Source organism: Dermacentor andersoni, chromosome 10, assembly GCF_023375885.2.
Source record: "Dermacentor andersoni chromosome 10, qqDerAnde1_hic_scaffold, whole genome shotgun sequence".
In the NCBI taxonomy this organism is placed as follows: Eukaryota; Metazoa; Arthropoda; class Arachnida; order Ixodida; family Ixodidae; genus Dermacentor; species Dermacentor andersoni.
Window position 1 is genome coordinate 99,176,677 of NC_092823.1, and position 24,428 is coordinate 99,201,104.

At 47.0% G+C, this 24,428-nt stretch overlaps 1 protein-coding gene across 2 annotated transcripts in view; it reads right to left on the bottom strand.

Moving 5' to 3' along the window:
• Ino80 (chromatin-remodeling ATPase INO80) overlaps positions 1-24,428 on the bottom strand; it is an 87,948-nt gene that overhangs the window by 47,077 nt on the left and 16,443 nt on the right. The window contains exons 8-22 of one of the 2 annotated variants that reach the window (XM_050191748.2): positions 22,831-22,975; positions 21,123-21,190; positions 20,181-20,253; positions 18,883-18,983; positions 18,217-18,330; positions 17,543-17,638; positions 16,215-16,420; positions 14,971-15,055; positions 13,396-13,599; positions 11,996-12,163; positions 7,650-7,749; positions 6,802-6,888; positions 6,587-6,680; positions 4,261-4,344; positions 2,934-3,318 (exon numbers count right to left, since the gene is read on the bottom strand). In XM_050191748.2, the coding sequence (XP_050047705.1) occupies positions 2,934-3,318; positions 4,261-4,344; positions 6,587-6,680; positions 6,802-6,888; positions 7,650-7,749; positions 11,996-12,163; positions 13,396-13,599; positions 14,971-15,055; positions 16,215-16,420; positions 17,543-17,638; positions 18,217-18,330; positions 18,883-18,983; positions 20,181-20,253; positions 21,123-21,190; positions 22,831-22,975 (2,010 nt within the window). Of the gene's footprint in view, positions 1-2,933; positions 3,319-4,260; positions 4,345-6,586; positions 6,684-6,801; positions 6,889-7,649; positions 7,750-11,995; positions 12,164-13,395; positions 13,600-14,970; positions 15,056-16,214; positions 16,421-17,542; positions 17,639-18,216; positions 18,331-18,882; positions 18,984-20,180; positions 20,254-21,122; positions 21,191-22,830; positions 22,976-24,428 lie in introns of both variants that reach the window. The other variant, XM_050191746.3, reaches the window with a different exon arrangement.

Consider the following 24,428-nt stretch of genomic DNA (forward strand, 5'->3'; position numbering starts at 1 on the left):
ATTTTTTTCCTTCAGGCAAAAAAATTCTGGCAGTAAGAGGTTAACATGACCGTAAAGAGAAACATAAGTAGAGAAGCATCAGTGAATTGTGCTTCAATAGCAAAAATAATAATAATAATAATAATCCACTTTTACCGCGACAGAAGGCTTGGTAAGAGGAGAAGCATAAACAAAAGACAGCTGGCGATGCTGATTTGAAGTTTCCATAACAGCTTGCCTTGACGTCACAGATTTTGACGGTGTTTGCTCGGGGCCAGTTATTTATTTTTTATCGGTGAAGATGCACTACATGGTATTCTAAATGAGCCAAAGACTAAACATGGAAAGTTTCAAGAGTTTCTACACAGCCACAATATGGCCCAAATACAAAAAGAAAGCTAGTTCGAAAACCGAAACGTCATGCTGACGGATTGGTGCTGGGGTACCTGCGCAAAATTTTAAGGGGGGACGCGGGTCTTGAAATCGCGAAAAATGGTCAAAAATGGCAATTTTCAAAAATTGCGTTTTTGAAGTCTTTAATGTCCCAACTATGCCTCTACAAAATATTATGGCTCAATTCCTACTCGAAGTATAAAAAAAACGGCAATTTAGAAACGTCGGTGAGCCGAAATTGAACGCGAAGCGCGAAGGTTTCCCTCATTTTCAAGCTGCCGTAGCTCCGTGCGACGCGAACCGATCGGCGCCATCTTGGTCTCGTTTGAAAGTTGGTTTCCCGCTCTCCATTTTGGCGCCCTTCGGTACGCTGAAGACCCTCGTGCAGCGGAACGATCGGTACCCGTTCTCAAGCGGGAAATCGTCGCGAGACAGCCGCTGATTGGGTGAAACGGGCGCCTCCTCGAGCGCAGCCCTCTGATTGGCCGTGACGCCTGCCGCGGCCCCGCGGCCGCGTTGTTCGTCTCCTTCACGTCGTCTGCTTTCGCCTGCACGCACGTCATTTTTCGCGCTCCTCTTTGTTTCCTAGTATTTTTCGTTCTGCCTTTTTCTTTATCGTTCTTGTAGATATTTTGGCTATTGAGTTGCTTCTTTTAACCACGAATTTCTTGCTTTTGCGTGCCTGGTGTCTTTGTTCCGCGTGTCACGATGGCGCGAGACGCGCGCTTGAAAGCAAACACGCGAAAAGCAGTCAGCAAAAAGAGACGCGCATAAAATAAGACGAGCGCTACATCGTCGAGAACTACAGCTTCGGTGATGCCGCAAGCTGCTGTGCCCTTGGTGGATGCGTCTGGACTGAGCTCGCCAATAACAGCTTCGCCGGAGGACGCGGCTGAACAAACCCCGTCGACGCTAGCTTCGCCGGTGGACGCAGCTGGAGAGTGCCGATCGGTGTCAACTTCGGTGTTACCGCAAGTCTCTTCAGTGCCGGTGGATGCGCCTGGACTAAGCCCGTCGAAAATTCTAACTTTTGAGACGCTGCAAGTCGCTTCGGATTCCGTGTCGTCGGAAGCGGCCGAGCCGGCTGACCGAAGCCTAACGTCGACTTCGGCGTTTCCGCACGCCGCTTCGGTGCCGACGGACGCGGCTGAACCGAGCTCGCGTGCTCAACGCTTCGACACGGTGTTTTTCACGGAGGCCAAGTGCGCGGGGCGCGAAAAATACGCAGACAACATTAAAACTTAATTGGCGAAGAAGTCCGCGACTTCCCGCAAGTTCGAGCTAATGAACGTCGGCACAGGAAGTGAAGACGACGATCGCGGCACAGAGTACATCATCGTTGATCTCTCTGTGCTAAAGAAGCTGTTTGCGTCCTCAAGCTGCAGCAAGTGTGGGATGGCTACTCTCCAACTCGCAAAGTGCAGTGAGAGAAAGCAGTGAGAGAACCAGCAGAGCTGTTGCAGCACAGCTTGGTTACAGTCCTGGGAGCTGCCTCATTCGTAGGAGCCTTGAAAAAGATAAACAGAGGCTGTGCAGGTCTGATAAAAGTCACACCAATGCTGAAAAGATGAAGAAGAGCATGGCCAAGAAGTACAAGCCTGACAGAACCCAGCACTACTGCCCAGGACTTTTGTGAATGTGTGGCAGATTCATAGAAAATAGCAAGTGACTTTCTGAGCTTTTTTTTTTGTCAAGTGCCAATGCAATACAGAGGTTTTCACAATCTTTACATGAACAGATTTCTCTGAGTTTGGTGTTATTGTGTTCAGTAATGACTGGGCTGCATGCTAAAGCATTAAATTTTTCCGTGTGATGGGTAAACAAAAGTGGCAAAGTAAGCAAAACTTTGAATGCAATTTTCTCAGCTTTGCTTTTTCGATCAAATGCCTTTGCCTTACAGAACTTTTCATAATGTTTGCATCAACTGATTTTATTGAATTAGGTATCATTTTTTTCAGTAAAACCTCAGCTACATCCTAAAGCTTTCCATTTTTCATTAAACCCAATAGACTAGCAATTAAGTCAGATGTAAGCCAATTACTCCTGCATTGTTTTTTTCTTCCTACTTTGTTATCCATTCACGACCTATATGATGACATTTTGAAAATTTCTTTAGCTTTAGGATGTGCAGTGGGCCCTTGGAAATGACAGCTATTCTTTAAAACTAGTTTTTTTAATTAAGAAATTATCATAATGGCCCGTAAGAAAAGACCTATGTGTGATAAATTATTTTGCAATATCTTCATTTCTAGATGAGATATATAAAATCTGAATATATATTTGGGATCAGCATTCAAAGATATATCTGCATGTCAATTTTCAGAAAGATATGTTAAGAAATAAAAAAAAAGTTTTCAAGACCCTCATCTCCCCTTAAGCATGTGATTTTGACCCTCATTTTTTTCCTTCTAACGATCAGCCTATTACCACGAAATCAACGAAAATAGACTTCTTGAAGAATACATTATCCACTTAAACTGTTTCGCTGCTTCTCTTTAGTGTGCTTTCAAAAGCCGACTGCCACCACCGAAAGAATTCTGGTTACCGCTACTTCAACGTACCTTAGACTGGGCCTCCCCACTCGTACCGGGTGTCGCTTGGTGCTGCGAAACGGGAGAGGCTGGCGTCACACCCGCGGTGGGCGCCGTTGTCGAACTGCCACCGGGAGCTGTCCCATCGTTGCCGTGGGGGTGGTGATGATGGTGATGGTGGTGGTGGTGATGGTGGTGCGCGTGGCGCGGGTTGCGGACCTTGCGGCGCCGCATCTCGCGGTGCGCCGTCGTCTCGGCCATGGCGTGGATGCGGTGGTCGGCGAAGCCGTAGCAGCGCCGGTCCGCGGCAAACACTAGCTGACTCAGCACGCCGCCCTGCGCCACCGACGCAGCGCCCAGCGGGGCGTGCCGGCTGACGAGCAGGTCTTGGGGACACACCCGCCCGCTGGATTTGCTGTCGACAAAAAGTGGGCGGGGCAAAATGTGTTGCGGTTGCAACATCGCAGATGCGATGCGACAAAAGCACTGCGCTATGCATTTACGTGTCGCTCAATGTTTTCCTCAGAAGCACTTCTCTTAGGCACCGTGGTACAAAACTGAGTTGAACGGCAATGTATTTCGTGATAGGTTTTGAAGGGTACCGGCACAACAGTCGATCAAAGCTGAATGCGCCATAACAAAGTCTAGTCCAAGGATTAGGTAATGGGGACAATTGGTCAGCAATGTAAAAACAACAGGAACGTGGCGATCGGCGATACTTATACGGGAAGCACACATTCCAGTGACGGCAACAGTGCTGCCATTGGCCACGCGTACGGCTCGAGTAGTAGGAAGTGTGAGAACCTTCCTCAGTCGACGATGGAGGTTACAACTCATTATGGACACTTGGGCTCCAGTATCTAGTAACGCCACCAAAAGGACATCGTCGACATGAACGTCAAGTAAGTTGTGGTTTGTTAGGAGTGTCAATGGAGGATTTCGACACGACGAAGATAATGCGGCAATATGTTGAAACTGGTGTCAAGCCTCTGAATTCCTCCTAAAGGGTGACTTCCAGGCATGACAGGCCTCGATACCGCTATTGTGACATGTGTCCTAAGGTGACTACCAATTACAATGCTACTTTGCTAATTTGCCAATTCGTACTGTTGGGCAAATAATGCCTGCCTGCCTACCAGAGTAAATTTGCCCAAAGTGGCAGAATCATGCTAATAGAGAACCATTTTTTCTTTTCGTTTGTGTGTTTAGAAACCGTTTCCTATAGAATACATAGATGGAAAATATCAGCAGTCTCGCCATCTCAGCATGGCTTATCTGGTACTGCTGGCCATGACAGTTGCCAGTTATCTGCTGTCCTTTGTTTCTTGAAAAGAAAAACAAAAAACGAAGAGCTCACCTCGAGTCCTTGTCGTGCCTGTGCCAGACGTAGCAGTGATGCCTCCGCTGCGCCTCCTTCAGCTCCTTCACAATGGCTAGGAACCTGCAAGTGACATCCGTCTAGATCAATGGTCCTTAGGCATCTAGCTCTCGCGAACCACCCGGCCTGCCCATATGTGCATCCAGGAACTGCCTAGGGCATGCTTATTCCTTAAGAAAATTAATGCGCTGCAAGTCATATTTTTTAAGGCCACAATAACTAAATCTGCATTTGCCAGGACTCCATCACAAGACTACCTGGTGACATTTCAGGTGATCTATAAGTGCATGCAATCTATGGTCAACAAGAAAAAAATACAATGCATCACTTCGCAAGGAAACATGCCTTCTCATCTAGGGACCCGATATTGAATGCAGTTGATGCAGCGAGTTTTGTTTAACTTGATTTGATTTCATTTGGCTGAAGTGTAGCATGCCATAAGCAATGCAGAGGCGACGACAGACTACATAGTGCAGGGCTACAGCTGAATTTTGACCACCTGTGCTTTTTTACTGGACGTGCACCTAAATGTATGGCGCTCGGCAATTGAAACTCAATACTTGGACCACATGGAGGCCTGCACATTTTGCACCGCCGGTGAGTGCTTGGTGGTCGCTGGTGGTACCGAATGCAGTCACGATGCATCACTAATGCTCTTGCATTCATTGTGTACCATAATGCATTACAGTACAGACCACTTATAACGCAAGTCGTAGGAGTCACGAATTTCTGAACTATAAGCGGTTCCCCTGTTTTCCAAGTGCCATACGGCCACGCAAACCATTTCTTTGACTCTGCACCAAATCACAACTTTGATCACAGGCTCCGGACGAAACGGCGCTGGTTAGGACTAGCCGGCAGGGGTTTCAGATGGCATGCAGTCACGAGAAGCTTGCTCTTGATATATGTCTGTACCCGTAGACATGTGGATCTGGTGCGAAATCACGTGCACAGGCTGCTCCGACGATGGCGCACGTGAAGCAGGGTTTGAGGGAGATCAGGTGGCAACTTCCGCGAACGGGTATAACGGAAGTTTGTATACAAGTGCACTGGCAGGAAAGGCGAAAGTTCGCGTGGCTACAGCTTTCCAAACGAATTAATTTGTGGAAAAGTTTAAACCGATAGGGTTGTGGAGTTAAGGTCGCATGTACCGTATATCTGCATTTTCCGACTATGTGCAGTCGTGAAAACACGGGAAAACACGAAACACACTCGGGGCCTTAACAGGTCTTTTCCGCGGTGCTGCGGTTGTAAAAACGATAAATTAATTTTACCATTGAAATTCATTTTCCTGGCCTGCCCAATAAGTTCAGACACCTTTCGACCACGTCCGTGTCCAAAATGAGTGAGCAACTGTGTTTACTTTCTGCACAAAAAAAAAGAAGAGCCCGAAGGCGGCCATACACACACGCTTGATGCGGACCACATGCAGCTGTGACAAGCGGCCGGAGCAAAAGGCTTTTCCGTCGTCTAGGCAATCCCCACACGCCCGCCGAGACGGCACACTTCCACCACATTTATTGTCCTTTTTTTTTCATCTCCGTGGGTTGTTTGTTCGCTTGCTCCGCATCTCATCCTCCTCCTTCCTTCGCATCTCCTCCACATAAGAGCCTCATAGAGCCCCTCAGCCAGCACAACTCGTTGAGAAGCGCATTCACTGCCTTGCTTGAATGCGAGATTCTCTGGCAACCCCACTATAACCGGTATTTCGTCTGGTGCTGTTAAACTATAAGTGGTATGCCTATACATTGAGTTCTATGGAAGGATAAATGGGAGTCGGAAAAGACCGCATTATATTCGGTGCTGCACTATAAGCAGTTACGTTATAAGTGGTCTGAGCTGTACATCAGTTTCTCTAGAGCCCACTGGTGCTGTAATGAGCACTGTCAGCCACACACTCCGAGTATCATCTTTCATTTGCTGAGCACTGTACACAACTACAGAGGCACTTTTGCGTTCCACCCCCTCGGAATATGGCTGCTGCCATCAGGAATCAAACCCTTGGCCTTGTGCTCACAGCAGCTGAACGCCTATATGCGCTGAATTACTGTGGAGAATGCAAAATTTACTTACGTCTCTTTTTTTTTTTTTTTGCATGGACATGAATCAGTGGTAAATGTGAAACCTTCCCTCACAAAGCTGTTATAGTGAAAATGCAGGTCAATGTACAAGCTGCACACAATGTAATCGTACATGGACAAGCTGATGAAAACCCAAGACAGACGAGTAGCCATAACGCAGCCACAAGGCAATCAAGTGGACGGACAAGAATGAGGTGAGAGAATGAAGAGGCGAGAGTACGCACCTCTCCAGCAGGCTACACAGCATGATCTTGGCGAGTTCCGAGGGGGACAGGCCGACGAACCGGCAGAAGGAGAAGCTGCTCGCAGGTCGTCCTTCTGCTGAGAAATGTAAAAGAAAAAAAAGAATGAGAAGGAAGGCAATGGCAGACGGAAAGCATAAGGCGACACGTCTGGACGCCTCTGCCGCACGCGGCAAACGCTCCTCCACGCTGCTCACCTTGCTTGAAGATGGAGTGGTGCACGTGACTTGGGTGGAAGATGTTGGGCCATCGGCTGTGATGGTCGTTCCAGCCACTTAGCACGCCTGCGCAAATCATTGTTGCACACGTGACTGGGTGACTGTAGAAATAATGAAGCAGAACCCAAGTGTCTCTTGTGTGCTCAGCTGTCAGGACAGAATAACCGATCGCCACTAACGTGACAGGTTCGCATGCAAGAAGCACACAAACGTTCCCTCATGGCGTGTGCCTCCGTTTTCGCCTTCACCAGGACTCGGTTAGCTCGAAAGCTAATGGGCTCGCAACGTCCAGTGATTATACTTTGCCGGTGCTTGCAAATTTCCGCAGTCCAACCATAAGCCCATCAACAGGGTGGTCTTATCATGCACTGTGTTGCATTCTGAAGCCAAATGGGAGCCTTTCGTGAGATATTCCCACCAAGTGCACTGACAATTACATGGTCTGTTCACGCATTCCAATGCTCAGAAATTTTAAAAAATTTAAAAAAAGAACAGACGAAGAAGTAAGGTCGTCTTGTGCTCAGGTGCTTTATGCCGTCGGGTGAAAGTAGCACAACAGCAATTGCACGATCTCTCACCGTGTCTACGCAACTGCGACAGCGATTCGTGCCACGACATGCGCCATGCGGAGAAGCTGAGCGTCAAGAGAAGAGAGCATAACGTGTGGAAAACAAATACCAGGGGAGATAGAAAGTCGAGCATCCCTAAAATACGAGTCATTACGCCCGGATTACTCCTGCTGACAAAACATTTTTTAAACAGGCACGAAGAAGCCCTAGAACGGAGTTGTGACAAAGTCTCCTGGGGCACTTCTTTTGACAACTCACCCCGGGAGAACAGAAATCGAGACAGCTCAAACGTGGAGCCCTTCAAGTGGTACGGCGAGCGGACTTCTCTCCTCTCGAACAGATCTGGGTGGTTGCAGACCTGCAAGCACAGGGAAGGAGCACACAGAATGAGCTTCACGTTTTCCTTCACACCTAACTAAAAGAAAAGTGAAAAGAAAGCTATGTTCATTTACAAATATCTTTCAATAAAGCCTGCACTCGTGCATTTTGATGTACTGAAATTTGTGTACAGTTGAACCTAGCAATAACGCCCTTGCAAGAATTTCGTAGTTGTAAAATGAGAGCACAGATAGGTAATGCGTAACAGAATGAAACTTTACTGTCAAGATTCTGCTAGCCTACCTTGACAAGCTTGCTCGAGGATACAGAACTGCATTGCCGACAATACAAAGTAATAATAATAATAATATTTGGGGTTTTACGTGCCAAAACCACTTTCTGATTATGAGGCACGCCGTAGTGGAGGACTCCGGAAATTTTGACCACCTGGGGTTCTTTAACGTGCACCTAAATCTAAGCACACGGGTGTTTTCGCATTTCGCCCCCATCGAAATGCGGCCGCCGTGGCCGGGATTCGATCCCGCAACCTCGTGCTCAGCAGCCCAACACCATAGCCACTGAGCAACCACGGCGGGTGACAGTACAAAGTGTGCCGCATGCATTGATGAGTCGTGGCAGCACTGCCGTGGAGCAGCATGCTCGGTCAATTGCTTTCCGAGATACAATCACTTTTGTGAAATTTTGCGTAACTCGGCACCGGACGCAGAGCAACAGCGCTCCACGCATGCAGCAGCGTTTCTCCAGCACACGCTGTCGCCCGTCGGCGCCAACCCGTCTGGTGCCGAGCGCGAAAGTGATATTATCTTGCATACCCAAAGGTGATCGATAGAGATTACGGCCCCTTAGCTCAAATCTATGTCGGGCGTCGAATCTGCACGCAATGCTGTCTAGAGGCACCAAAACCAGCGTTTTGAAGCAAGGAATGCATATGCCCGGACAATCGCTCAATCACGGCCCAATGCATGGCACTCCATGCTGAGACCACCATCTCAAGGGCCAAAAACAATTCCACACCGACGGGACGTGGGTTTCCTTGAATTTGCTGGACTTTTCTCACCGAGGCGCACATTACGCACTGAACTAGGTGTGCAAACACCATCGTCACGTGTCGGTAGCAACATGCATGCCGCTTCAATCGGGCGACCAACAAACAAGATGGCATCCATGACGTGTTTCCAGCGCATGCGATCACTTCCGGTGCTTGGCTGTTCTTATAAAGAAAAATGTCGGCGCCCATGCAAGTGTAATGAGGCGATATTTTACGCAATTTTATTGCAAAGTCATCGCATTTGAGCACATTCTGGAGCCAAGCCTTCTAGCCTTGAGCGAGTGGGTAATATGAGGAATTATGTTCCGGCAAACTTGATTGATTCGGGATTGTAGTACAGCGACATTTCGTTGTCGAGGGGTACGAAATGCATTGAATTGTATGGGCGTTTGTCGGGGATACGAAAATATTTCGTTGTCATGAGAATTTAGTTGCCAAGGGATTTCATTATCGCGTGTTTTGACTGTATATTGAAGGACTGATACCTTTGGTTCCGCTACCGACACCAATGTCTCTCTTATTTTGTCAGAGATGAGCTCTTGTAGAGTGCAACAGGAGAGAAATTTTTATGACGAAATGTATGACTATCACGTAAATTACAGAAAACCATTTTAAAACAAATAACCTTTCAAAACTTCCAGCACAAAATTTTACATCTGCAGGTAAGTTACCCTACCTCAGTTAATTTTAACCTTTCCAGTGGGGCAGAGCTAAGGGCAACTGCAATCTTAAGGGGAGACTCTCCTCAGAAACCTTTTTTTTTAAATATTAATGCTAGACAAATGAAAATTGTACCACTTATATGGCTTGATATCCTCATTCCAAATCTGTTTTTAGTTTTAGGATAGCTTGATGCTTTTATGTCCTAAGTGCCATGCATAAGTGAAAAACAGTGCATGTTTGTGCAGCTACTGGACCTAGCAGTTGGCATGATATAGCAGTGCAAAATGGCTTTTCTTGTCCCTAACACTCCACTGAGTGCTAATAACCAAGATAATGCAATTCCCTTGACAGGCAACATTTTGAGAGAATTTCATATCTGATGCTTCGTTTTCACTGACTGGTACCCAAGGGTATTGAACATTTCCATTCTTAAAAATAAACTGGTTGCACTAAAATCTATATCAGTGCATTCTACACATCTTAAAGATGATGCACACCAAATTTGGTCTTGATTGGACCACAATAAGTACATCAAATGTCGTGCACAAAAGCCATGTTTGGCCAAAAATATGAAGCTGAGAAAAACACGATTGAAAGTTATAAAAGTTCTTTATTTGTGTTGTAGCGCTGAAATCTATATAAAAATTGCACATAATGCAGGCCAGGATATCTAGATCCAGTGCACTACTTTAGAATTCACCTGCGCCATATGTCGTTCTCTCATAGAGTCTTCGTGAGCACCATGCTGACCCACTTCCTGCGCTGTTACTTTCCGAGCCAACTCCAAGTTCAGCCACTGCTCTTGTAGCAGCGAGGTGCACTTTCTTTGTTATGGCAGTGAACGATTTATGGTGCATCGGTTTTGGTAAACCAAGAACTGCACAAAATCGGACGAGTTGATTGTGTACAGCACTAAAAGCGCGCGCCACAACCACTGCCTTGATATTCACGGCGAAACTTTCTCTTGGGCTGGCCGAAGGGCGCGCTCCACCGTTAGCGTCGTCTACCGGAGATGCACGCCGCGACGAATACGTTGACGAGATAACGGACGTGGTACACGCTGCATTGTGGCAACACAACCCCGAAAACGACGCGAGTCGTTTCCGTTTTTTGGCCAACTCACGGATAAAAAGGTCGCGCCGTCCGCACGCCGGACATGCCGCGGCTCTCACGTTCCCGACGCCGATCTCGCAGATAAAGGTGCCTGCCGTCTCCTCGCCGCTCCTATCTTGATTGTCGAAGATTATCTACTTTTTCACCGATGCGCTGACGAATTCGTCTGCGCTGTCAACGAAACTTGAGCTGCCGGCCGGCTCTGAACCGTCGAAAGCGTCGCCGTCACCTAGGTTAGGCTTAGCTGCCGCGGACGTCTCCATTGCACGCCGCTTGACTTTGCGGCGAGTCCCCTTGAACTTGTGCTTCGACCGATACTTTCGAGATCGAAAATCGCGTTTCTTCACGGGATCCATCGAAACAAGGAGCAGAAAAATGCCTGAATGCCTGGGAACACGTCGAGAGAGCGGCGCGTCGCAGAAAGAGCAGACAACCTGCGGTCGCGTCGCGCGGTAGCAGCCAATGGCGTGGCTGGAATCGCACCACGTGATTTAGAAAGCCAGCGAAAGCGCTCGGTTTTGGCGGTGAAATGTTGTTTTTATTATTACTTCCCGGGGAGATTGTGACGCGGCAAAGCCGACCTCGGAGAGAAAAAGCGTAGGCCTAATGCCTTGCACAAGCCCAATAGCTTGCGACGCCGCGATTTGACGCATCACGCGCTGGAAAATGGGCCAGATTTGCACCTTTTCTCGCCACCTCGGGTGCTTTCACCGAGTTTATTTATAATTTCCCAATCATTTACGGCTCTGATTTCTTTATATGTGAAAGAGGAGGGGTCAATCTTGCTGAAACAGTCAAAAACGTGAAACTGACTTTTCTGATGAAAATCGCCGTTTTTCGACCCGCGTCTCCCCTTAAAGAAGTGTGCCAACATTGGGCTCGTAGTTAGTTCAACGTGACTTTTATTAATGCGAAAACAGCGCAGCAAGCAGACTGACAGAGCTCTTGCTGTCTCATGCTTGGTCGTTATCGCTATTCATTTGCTGTCACCACAATAAACCCTTCAGTTGGCGAGCACTTCGTGGGTTGTGTTTGTTCCTCTGTCCGTCTTCATTGCCTGCGCTGTTTTACCATGACAGAGTTACAGCAATGTTGACTATTGATCCTCCCCCTTCCCTCCTTATAATTGCATTGTCACTCCAGGTGACATGCCACCCCAGGTGACGTGCCACACCCGGTGACGTGTCACTCCGGATGACGTGTCACTTCAGGTGATGTGTCACTTCCAGTGACATGTCACTCCCCGTGACGTGTCACTCCAGGTGACGTGTCACCCTAGATGACATGTCACTCCCTGTGACGTGTCACCCCAGATGACGTGTCACTCCCGGTGACCTATCACTCCCGGTGACGTATCACTCCCGGTGACGTATCACTCCTCGTGACGTGTCACCCTAGATGACGTGTCACTTGAGGTGACAACGTGCGTGTACACACGCACCTTTCGGAACTGCATGACGAGGTTCATGAGAGAGGAGGTGGCCGACTGCGCCTGGGACGAAGCGGCGCCCGACGACTGCATCAGGTCCTCGATGGAGATCTTGTTGCGCAGGCCCTGGTAGAGGGCCTTCTGGCGCTGCGCCAGCCAGCAGTACACCTGCACCTCAATCTGCAAGCACCGGAGAGGGCCGTTTCAAATTAGTCACTTGGGATGCACCCCACCCCCTTGTGATGGTGAACTGGTACGGCAATGGCAACAGCACGCAAGACAACCTTCTGCATGCAATCAGGTCTCTGCTGATTGGGTTCTTGAAGCAAAATCTTCCGGTAATGTGCGTGTGCGTACCTTAACTCTTTCCCTACCGTGGGGAAAATAGGTGTTTTTTGTAGGTTATGCCAGATTTCTTTTTTCTGAAGGAACTACTATGCTCAATATTTTATGTAATACATGAACAAAAATATCATAATGAATCCACTTTTCACACATGAACGTTTTATTAACAAGATTTATATCAAAAAATATAAATCAAGATTGCGGGGTAGAATTCAACAAATTTGTAAAGACACGCTCGTATCTACCAAGAAAAAAATTTAACAAGAATTATGATATATGCAAATAGTATTGCCGTCTAATAGGCACTATCTCCGTAAAAATGAAAACATTTCATTGAACAGGTATTCCACAACAAAAATTGAACTGCAAGCACTACAGCTGGGCGTGCTGGGCTGCGGCTGCCGATGTTCTGGGCTGGTTTGTGTCGTCAACGTCGCTTTCAGAGTCAAAGGCCAACGAAAAGGCAGCATCCTCAGACTCGCTGCTGCTTGATCCATCAATAAAATTAGCTGCAGGTGCAGCGGAATGACGAAATCTGTGATCTTTCGAAGCGCACACGCCACTCAAAGAGGCGGCCATTTTTGCTTTCTACTTTGACAATCGCAAAACTTCGGAGTGCGTCCAAAAATTAACGCCTGGTGAGAAAAAAAAGCTAATTGCTTAGAAAGCAAGAGAAGTGTTCTCTTTCCCATCCAATAGCGCAGCGTGTCCGTGAGTGGCACAGGTCTCGAAAGTGGCATTTCAAACAGTCAATAGCAGGCTAACGATGCCCAATGGGCGCAGTAGGGAAAGAGTTAAACTAGAAAAGTTTTCTAAACATGTGGAAAAAAAAAACACTTTTGTTTTTGTTTGTGCAGCTGCCTGCTAATTAAAAGGTTCAGTCAATGCTTCTAGATACAACCGCCCTACTGCTAACATAAGTTACAGCCGTCGTGGCAAGGTCAGGAGAAAATTGAACGTCTTCACGATTTCCGTGCTCCAAAGACTTCGGCAGACGGCTGTATGCGCTTGCTATGACCTGTGCTCATTCGACAGAGGCCGCACTCCATGCAAGTCTCGAGACTGACCTTGTCCGAGAGCTCGTTCTCGACGTCCTTCTTGATGCGGCGCAGCATGAAGGGCTTGAGTATCATGTGCAGGCGCGACAGGTGCTTCTCGTCGATGGTGGACTTGTTCTCGGCATGGCTCTCTATGTCCCGCGAGAACCACTCGTTGAACTCCTCGTGCGAGTCGAACAGCGTTGGCATGATGAAATGTAGCAGGGCCCACAGCTGCATCACAATTTTGGGAATGGTAATGAGACACAATCGGGCCCGCAGCAGCAAGATTAGGAATGATTGCCCGCATTGCAAAGACTCAATTCATCAAGTGACACTCCATGCCTAGCTTGAAATCGGAGAAACAACGTGTGCGGCCCCCCTCCCCCCTTCCTCAACTACCATCATCAGTCTAACCTTTGTGCCCACTGTAAAATGAAGGCCTCTACCGTCAACCTAAAACTACCCCTGTCTTTCGCCAGCTGACACCATCCCATGACTGCTGATTTCCTATTTTCATCGGACCACCCTCTGCCATCTTCAACTTTGTTTTCCTTCCCTTGAAATTGCCACTGTGTTGCTCTAATAGACCATCGGTTATCTGCCCTATGCATTTCTTCCTCTTAATGTCAAATAGAATATCGGTTACACCCATTTGTTCTCTAATACACACTGCTGTCTTTTTGTGTCTCGCAGTTATGCCTAATATTTTTTGTTGCAGCTCTTGATGCACAGTTAACTTCTTCTCAAGCTTCTTTGTCAACCCTCTCACTGCCGACCATGAGGCAACTCATCGTGAAGTTTCCGCTATTTTTGCACATGTGTAATATGTGCAGTTCCTTACAATTTTGACAAATAAATAATACACAATGACTTTTGCTATTTTCTTTTTCGACAAAACCAGTAAAAAAATGCAACAGGCATTCCTAGTATCATATGTTTTAGAAAAAAGTGGCGTAAGATGCATGTCTAAAAAAAATTCCGCACTGCTAAAAAATTGTTTGAAAATGGTCGCGGCATTTAAGGGGTTAACCCCCAAGTTTCTGCTCCATATGTAAGTATCGGTAGAACGCAATTATTGTACACTTTCCAAGGATAACGATAAGCTGCCGATCATGACTTTGTACTGCCTGCTATGTGTGCACCAACCAATCTTTATTCTTCTGGAACTTCCCCCCTCATAATTCAGATCACCTGTGATGAACTGGCTTAGATAAATGTACTGTAGCACAGCTTTGAGAGGCTCACTATGAATCACCAATTCTAAATCACTTGCCAGGCTATTGAGCATTACCTGCAACCTTAATCGCAAATACCTAAATGAAGAAATGCAGGCATGGAAGCTCAAATGTTATTTTAAAATGCGGGCGGTGCAAAACGTCACTCATGTTTGCAGCATGAGTGTAGTCTAAAGCACGGTGACCACGCCATGTTTCCAGCTCCAGCAATCGCTTCCACCAGTAGGTGGAGTCAGCAAAAGCATTGCCTTCGAGATCTGTTTCTGTCATCCTGAGAGAGTTGTCACTGGGGCATGAATTTGGACACCACCTATTGCCGGCCAAGCATGGCATAAGTAAGCAAGACAAGCCAATCCAGGCCTCTGACCTCTGCCATGGTGTTCTGGATCGGCGTACCCGTGAGGAGTAGCCGATTGCGGCAGTGGAACGACAGCAGGATCTTCCACCGGACACTGCGCAAAGAAAAAGAAAACGCAAAACATGTCCACGATTGTAAATTTGAAATATTTGCAGTAGGGAGTAAGAGGTCCTTAGCTGCCTTTTACGATACAGTCAACGTCCAATTTTTCCGACTCCCTAGGGACCACGAAAACACTGAAAAAAAAACAAATGCATGCCTTTAACTGCCCTCAAGTGCTGAAACCACCACAGCTATGTCCGAAACAGTTTTAGGGGCCTGCCAGTACAAACTTACCAGGGGTCTCGGAGCTCATACTGTGATAGGAGACGGCGGGTGTGCGGGTGGGTAGTTAGGGAACACATTTCATATGGCGCAACAATGGCCCCCTTTGCACGCTTGGTGGAATCACGAACAGATCACGCATTAAGTGATTAGGACGATAATGCTCACCGAAAAAAAGAAATAAAAAAGAAAAGGTGCCGTCCCCTGAATGTTTTGTCAGCCAAGGAAGGGAGGGCATGGCCTCCGAGACCAAAGAGTGTCGCTCGTTATCTTTTATAGCGTGCGCCTTGCAATCTTGGGAGGCTATAGAGCGGGCCACTACAAGCGAAGACAGTGAAAAATCCAACAGGGCAGCCTTCAAGAATGCGTAGCATGTCACAGAACGAGCGATTTAATCCACAAAATCAAACTTTGAGGCCTTGATTGACCTGGGAAATCGGTCGCGAGAATGCATTAGCTCAATGGGAACCCTGACGGTGCATTTATGAAGTCCGAGATATCCATAAACTCCGAATCATTGGAGTCAAAACGCCTGTTTCAGCTGCAGTTATCGATTCCGTGAACATCGTCCGCTGTGTCTGTTCGCAGCTTCGGTGAGCAATTTTTGTATGCTACTTGTTGCAAGCCTGCTGAAGAACATGGCGCTTGGGGCGATGAACAACCATGCCAAGAAATCTCGCATCAGAGATTACTTCCAAGCAATCTTTCTTGAACACGGTAAAAAAAGGTGATTTCTTTTTGCGGCAAGTTCTTGTTTGTTTTGTTTTCTTTTTCTTTTCTTCGTTTCAGTTCATTAAAACAATCCGCTTACTTCCAAGAATTTTTGTGGTCCGGCAGCCTTCAAATTATCGAGGTTTTACTGCAGTACTGCAAGAAACTAGACGGCAAGCTCGTTGAAAGTCCAGAAAGAGAGAGACAGCGACGCCCACCTGGAGGTGCTCTTGATGGCCTGGGCCTCGTCGAGCACCATGTACTGCCAGTGGATGCGCTGGAAGTACTTGACGTCCTGCACCACCAGCTGGTACGAGGTGACCACCACGTGGAAGGAGGCCCGCTCGCCCCCCAGCTGGTGCATGCCGTTCCAGAACTGGCGCAGCACCTTGCGGTCGCTCGTGTTGCCCCAGTAGGGCACCACCTGCGAAGACAAAGAAACCACCCCTCCCAGCTCTTTACGCAGCCAAGCTTTAGCCTGTGCGCATAACGCATACCGGAGACGTGCATGCGGGAAAGTGGTGCCGCTCCTTCGGCTGCACTTCGAAGGAGCTCCGAATTACTTTTCTCGAAGCGTGAGAAATGCACAGGACGGGACGTGTTCCCTTTCTAGAAATACATTCCCAAGTCAAATTTTGAAAATTACCCAATAATCCCACAGATACAGAAAGCGCAATGTGCTACAGCTACGTTCTATCTGCTTTAGACGTTGCAGGCAACGAGTCTTGCGTAGCGGCACTTGTGCGTGTTCACCGCGACTCTCTGGCTTGTAGCGAGGTTTTCTCGAGAGGAAGGGCCCTGGGGCATTCGTTTTAATGTTCGGCTGTTTTCCCGCCTTGCAACCGCTCTATACTTCGCAGACGCTGTTGCCACTGGGTTATCCACGCAGTTGTCGTTGCAATGCACTTGTCAGTTTGCAATGCCCTGACTTGGTGAGGGGTTCTTTGACCCCTCAATAGCAGGCTGTACTCGTCATGGGAGCTTGTACTGATATCGCCGGTGATGTGTACCACTCTTTCAGCCCAATGTTGTGAGACTCTTGCCACCAAAGAAGAGTTACGGGGGGGGGGGGTTATTGATGGAAAGCGGCCTTCAAGAGCAGCTTTCTTTATATTTATTTAATTTTAACCAGAAACCAATCTAGCAATATCTTTTCAAAATCAGAATGACAAAGAAAAAATTGATCACTGCATAAATAAATTTGTGAAATTTGTTAAGTCTTTCTAGAATTCATTTGGGGTTTGTAACTGAGAGTTCAACGGAAGCTCGTCTGGTCATGACGAAACCTTACAAAAGAAATATGTGCACAAACCAAACAATACTTTTAACAGGCAAGACGTTCTAGCTTCCAAGCGGAAGCCTTGCTCATAATGGGACAATACAGAAGCCGTTGTGAACAAGGCTTCTGTAGGGAAGCCGTAACATTTTGCCTTCTAAATGCTTTATTTGGTCGGTGCACGTCTTTCTCTCTTTTATCCCCGTTTGGGGTTTACAGGGTTAATGCCACAGTGAGGTGCGCTGAGATAACCCTGCCTTTCACACTCACCCTGAACCTGGGCACAAACTTGGTCAGTTCCTGCTGCCAGTTGTGCAAGGTGGATGCAGGGGCAATGACCAGGAATGGACCCCAGATGTTCTGAACCTGCGGTTCGTACACACAAAACAAAACCATTTGTCGCAGGCCTTTTAACGGGCATCAGCCTAACATACATAAAGGCCAACTGTAATGAAATTTCACTTCGGCTAAATTAGTAACAAATAAATGAGTAGAATACGCCAGTTAAGCAATCCTGGCAAAGTCACAGGGCTGGTAATTGCATAGTTTTTTTTTTTTCGTTAGCAGTCTCTAAACAGCATCTAAGCAGATGACACATGCGCATGGCAGAAATTGGTTATGACACAAGTCCCGGCATGCCGCCTCCAAGATTTTTCAGTATGCCGCGGGCAATGCCTAATTTCACAAGTCATAGTGACAAGTCACGCAATCTGAGTCGTACGTCAGTGCCGGCAAGCAGTAATGGCAGCATTCTCTGTTTATTTTTCTTTCCAGCTTCGTTATGAAAACTACCTAACAAGCCGTTCTCAACGTGTCCACACGTTTTCTACACATAGTACCTTGCAGTAGTGAGAAGCTTCCACAGCGTAAAGAGGGACTGAAGCGCCCCCCGTGAAAACGCTAAAACGCTGAAAATGCGCGAGAACAACTGAACGAGAACGAACCTCGGCCAGCGCGGCCAGGAAGGCGATGGTCTGCACAGTTTTGCCGAGGCCCATCTCGTCGGCGAGGATCCCGTTGATGCCCTTGTCGTAGAGGCTGTAGAGCCAGTTCATGCCCTGGGTGCGCAAGCCAAGAAACGTCCGTGCACTTGGCAAGTGGTTTCACAAAGAACAAATCCAACAGAACCCATCTACGACACGGCTGTCTAAACGTTTTTAGCACAGCACAGATAACAGACAACTTCGGCACTGGGTGGCACACCGAGAATGTGCCATCCTCACCCACCCCTCCCCATCGTTCACCCCAGTCAAGTTACTTTACACGAACACACTGGACCATCTGGTAACTCTTCTAAGAACCCGAAATGGCGCTGGATAGCCAGCTACCTGCAAAATGCTTTACATAACGTCAGTTCTCACACTGCATTAGACCTGCATGCTGTTCTTATAACATTTTTCTTTCATTCTTAGCTGCCAAGTTGAGGGTGCAGCTCTCACACGAGTGCAGTGCATACAGCAGTTTGCAGCCAATGTTTCCGCAAAGATGGTTTCGCTGCAGAGTGCAATGCCACATCAACAAAATCCACGTGCCAAAGTGTTGACAAATAGGAAATGAACTATGTTTTTAGCGCAGTTTTTTTTCTTCTTTTTTTTTTTACCCTATCGTACCTTCATTTGATAACTCTTCAGCTTTCCTTCGAACATGTGCGGCTGGCAGAGGTCTTCCGTCGCCAGGTTCGGATCGGCTGTCACTCTGAAGTCCTCGTTCACTGGAAACGAAGCAGTTGACCAGCTTTTTTTCCTCCCACAAAAACTCATCAAACAAAGCAGCTATACTTGGCTGGACATAATGTGCAAGCTGGTCGCAGCCGTAGACTAATTTTCCAAACATGCAAATGAATGTTCTTTTATGAGCCATAGGTTGCACCATGTTTGCCTGTTCTACTCACTGCAATTGCCAGCAACGCACAGCAGCGTTTTCAAAGTTCACTCGCCACTCCATACCTGCCTAGGCTTTCATTTACCGACATTTGTAAACAGCATCACATGGTAATTTCTTTAATATTTTCTTGCATACTTTCTAGGTGCTACATTAAGAATTATTTTCAGATTCGAATACCAATCTACATTTTTCCTTGAATGTGGGTTCAAATTCCTTACTTCACTGTTAGCATGTCAACCTCACTACTCCTATAGCTAAGAAAAGGAAAACAGCTTGAAACAGCATTGCATTTTTAGCCATTATTGTGCCACAGATGGAATAAAAATGTAGGTATGCATCGTGTAATTGTATGTAAACTTAAGACTCATACTATTTATACTGCAAAGTACAGTGGAATTTCTATAAATGGAAATCGCTTAAACGAAACAGCCTCTTAAAGGAACACTATCCTCATGGTTGGTTGGCTTTGTATTCGCGCATTTGTATTCAGCTTTGTCTCTCAGTAAATAAGAGCTCCGGATAAACGGGACCACTTTCCCTGGTCCCTTGAGGCTCTGTTTAAGGAGAATCCACTGTATGACACATTTATAACGTGGAAGGCATTGGAAATGTGAATTTATATATTACCGAACGAGCACAGCAACACGTTTCTGCAACTGGTGACCACGGTGCACCCTTTGCACTCGTGATGAAAACACAGTGTCGTGCATACTGGGAGCACGAAGGCGCTCAAATAATACGTGATTAGATGTAACTTTACTTACAAATGTTGTAGTTGTAATATATGAAGCAGTTATTGCATAGAAAGCGCCTCAGATCAATAAACAACTGCGCTGCGAAATGTGCAGAATGAGCCTTCTACGAGCGCACTACTTAGTGGCTCCAGCAGCGTCGGCTGCCACGAGTGAAATTTAGGGCAGTGCAGGAAAAAAAAAGTTTTGCTCGAGCATCACTGCTCCAGTATTAAGCTACAGGACTTAAAGAAAGCTTGAAAGAAAAAAAACTAGGGAAACACAAAACTCACAATCATTCTGCGACGATGCTCCCTTCTTGGTCGGACTCTTCAAACACTTGACTTCCGCGTCAAACCCTTCGGTCTGCAGCACAGTGGAACAGTGTCAAAAGAAGTAGACAAATCAACTTGTTGTTTCAACAGTAATCCCCAGGTTAAAAGCTGCGGTCACACCAAGAGTTGGCATCACAAGACACCCATGTTGGGATGGCCTTTCCTTGGGCAACAGTGACAGCAGAACTTTTCGTTGGGCTAGTTGGTGCACGCTACTGAAGTACTAAAGCGCCAAACAGACGACACAAAGCGCTCGTCCATGTCTCTTCTTGTGTCGTCTGTTTGGCACTTTAGTACTTCAGTAGCAATAGTGACAGCTTGATTATGTATATTTTAGTTTTATACTATCCTAAGGTAAGCATATGGGAGATTCAGATGCATATTCTCCTGCGCCACGTATGAGGCGTGTGTAGAGCTGGGCTCCTATCACACGCTTCCCACTAGACACGTCCTGCCATCTAGCGGTGCCGACATGAAGTAGTATGTGCGCGATGCTTGCATAAATATATATTCACACTGGATTGCCTCGATATACACAAGCTGGGTTTGATTCCACCCAGTACCGCATAAATTTTAAAGAACTTTTTTTTTGTGGTGGTCGGCGAGCGGCACGTACCCGGAAGCATATACCCACTGACCCAGTTCATTTAAGAGCTGCACATGCCTAATGTCACATACTCGTGACCAAAATTGGCCGGACGGTTGGTTTCGAACATGGTTCCCTCAGCACTGAGCACTACCGAGTGACCAAAGTCGGCAAGAAAGCGGTTACACACACTCACAACAGACAGACAACAACAGACAGACAGACAGCCCCCGAAAAATGTGCGAAGTAGCCTAATAATGCTAACTGCATTAAAGCAAGCAGCGACCCACACTTGTGACGACTGAGGTGCTTACCTTGGCCTGGTGTGCCCTGTATGCCTCCTCTGCGTTCCTCAAAGCTTGTGCCTTCACAGCTTCTTTATCTGCAAGAGGCAAGACATGACACGGGTGTGGAAGGGTCAGGGAGTCGGGCGATGTGTATCGAAAGCGACACGGCAGCACTGGTGGCGCCATCTTGCGACGCTTATGATATCTGCAGAAAACAGAACTACAGCTGCGACAACCACGTTCTACTATGTGCTTGTGCAAAGGCAGTGCCAGCAGCAATCATCAGCGCATACAGTCGACTTCCATTAATTCGATCGTGACGGGAACGATGAAACAGCATTATCCGCCCGGTTGAGTTAAACAAAAGGCAGAAAAAAAAAAAGCACCAGGACACGGCGTTCATTCACTTGGCAGTATTGCCTCTAAAGTTAGCTTTGCTGCAAGTTAGGTAGTGAAGCATAGCAAGCAGGGAACGTGAATGAGGCTGTGGGTTGTCGGGGCACAGCACGTGTTCCTTAATTTACACAGGCACATGCGCTTTCTCTGGTCATAGTATGAGCACCGAGATGCCTCATAAGTTTACTGGCAGGCCTTCATAGTTTTAGATAAATGACTGCTCTTTTGTTGCCTTTACACGTCCCCTTGACTTTCTGGGAGGGGGGTTCTTTCTTTTTTTCATTTTACCGCATCCCTTTTCGCTAGCTTCTCCAAAACACAGATGGGTCTTCTCCGCTTCTCGGTGCATGACGCTTGCATGCACATAATTAAGGAGCACGTACTAGACCCCGTTAACGGACTCATACATGAGACACGCCTGCCGGGCAAAATGACGGCTCAAATCACCATAGCAACAACAGAAACAGCGCTGAATGGCTGCCAGTATGCTTATTATGCAGCTAGGTGCTCATACTGTGACTGGAGATAGAGCATGCACATCTGTATAATTAAGAACTGCATTCATCGTCCCGTGAAAGTGGCCCCTTTCCATTCTTGATACATTACCCCACAATAGATTGCGTATGTTTCCCTGCATAATGCGGATATATTGCGGCCATGCTGCCCATTCAAATTCTAATTATCCAGCGAAGGCCAATTTTGAGGTTGAAATAACGGAAGTTTGGGCTCATAGAAATGTATGGGCACCGGCAGGGACCTTCAGTAAGGATCGAATTAGCCAGTGTCAAATTGACCGAAGTCTACTGTAGTGATTTTTTTTCACTTCTTCCCCGTTCTGCAACAGGACATCTTTGCCAATACTGTGCTAACATGTGTGACGCTTCGTGGCTATTGTAACTATAGTAATGACGCCCATCCAAAAACGAGGCTGAGGGTTGTCGTGGAGAGGCAACGTGAACGTAAACTGCCTTTTGATTGGAAGCAGCACAGGTTGTCACTGGGTGAGCAAAATGATAAAGGGTAGGCCTCTCTTTGTTGTCTGCTTTTATTTGTAATTGGTAAAGCAAATAATTTTTGGTTGCCCGCATCAATTTTCACTTTTTTTTGCATTCACCTGAAGACCAGACAAGGAACCTGGGTTGTTCGGGCACAATATTTAGCAGATAAAATGATGTTGCAGTGCCTAGATAACAATGTAGACACTACCACAATATCTGGGTGACAGCATAAAAAAACTCCATGCCCCCGACATTTATCTGAAACTTCTTCAGTCAGCAAAAAAAAAAGCACTGAGCGTCCCTGGGGCATCACGCTGACAAGGCCAGCCGTCGGAACTCACCATAATCATCATCCTCTGCATCGAGGAGTGAGCTGGACCGCGAGCCCGATGCCGACTCATCCAGGTTCTGAAGGATCTCATCCTGACGGAGATCCGGTCCGCCGCCCGATATCTTGCGGCTCATAAAGTGCGCGTACAGCTCCGTCTGGGGTAAATCAGCATTGATTGAATGATTGAGTTCAGCAAACCCAAAGCAACACAAGGGCTGTGACAGATGCCATAGCGGAGGCCTCCCAAGCAGTCTTGGAACCCAAAAATTTCTTTGACAGATTTGTTAAAAAATGCTTTCACCTATACATGTTTGCATAGCCGTACTATAGTTATAACTTTGCAGCAGTAACGATAATCCCTACAATACGTTTCAACTAGCCCGCACTCAACTGCGGCGTTGAACAAACCCACAGAGCATATTGGACCGACTGACATATCAGTATTATCAGTGGCATGGAATTTCCTGCCAACTTTACTATGGAGAACTACGGTACTACAGCCATTCTGCTACCATGGGAATGATGTTTAGAACATAGATTTGTCTAATCTTCCTTGATGTGGTTTCAGACATTCTTGTGGTTCTATTTACAGAAAACCTCGTTAATTCAACTCTCGTTATTTTGGAAAATGGGATAATTCGGACTCTGCCTTTGGTCCCGGCAGGCATACGCCTGCTGAACTAATAGTCGAGGACAGCAGGGCATTAGCTGGTGTGATAAAGTTAGGAAATTTGCAGGCACGAGTTCGAAATGGCTAGCGCAAGTCGGAGGGGTAACTGGAGATCACAGGGAGAAGCCTTTGTCCTACAGTGGACACCAATATAGGCTGATGACAAGGACACGGATTTGCCTAAACTTGAGCTTTCTGGCTTTAAACGCTTTTGCGACATGACAACTTCATAATTTTCAAGAACACATGGCATTATAAATGCAACACTCAACGATGGTCACTAAGGTGTGCAGAGCCTAACTGCTCTGCTGTGTACACTAAAGCTTTGAGTGCCTGGAAATTCAGGCAGATAAAGTGCAATAAGCAGCACCGCAAGCACATTTGAAGCCAGGAGTAGAAAGGTCAGACAAATGAAAGTTCCAACCATTATTGCTATGGTGGCTGAACAAATGGAGTGCCGAGGTTCCCCATTACAATTTTTGTAGGAAACCTTATGAAGTGGCACCGGTGGCCGGCATTAAAAAAATCGGGGAGTCATATTTCATAGAAATTCGTTTTGCCCTTCGCCATTTGCTCACCCATACATGCATCACCGATCTGGCCAGCACAAATCCAGTGAGGATAGCTGAAAAAAAAATTAATGGAGTTGTACAAAAAAGAGCTTTTTGCGAAGTATGGCCCCATATAGAGAATGTACGAACCACGATTTTCCTATGCAAATTACTAACGAGAACTCTGGCGCTGGTGCCTACAGGAGGTGCAATAGCATGGCCGTTCAGCCAGCCTGGGAATGATGGTTAGTACAGCTGCCAACCAACAATTCGGACTCGGCGCGGACTGCCTAAACATCTGCATAATTGGCAGTGTTAAGTATCGAATTCGGCACACTTGTACTTCACAAGTGGCCAACAAGGCTTGTCAGCGCATTGCTTCAGACA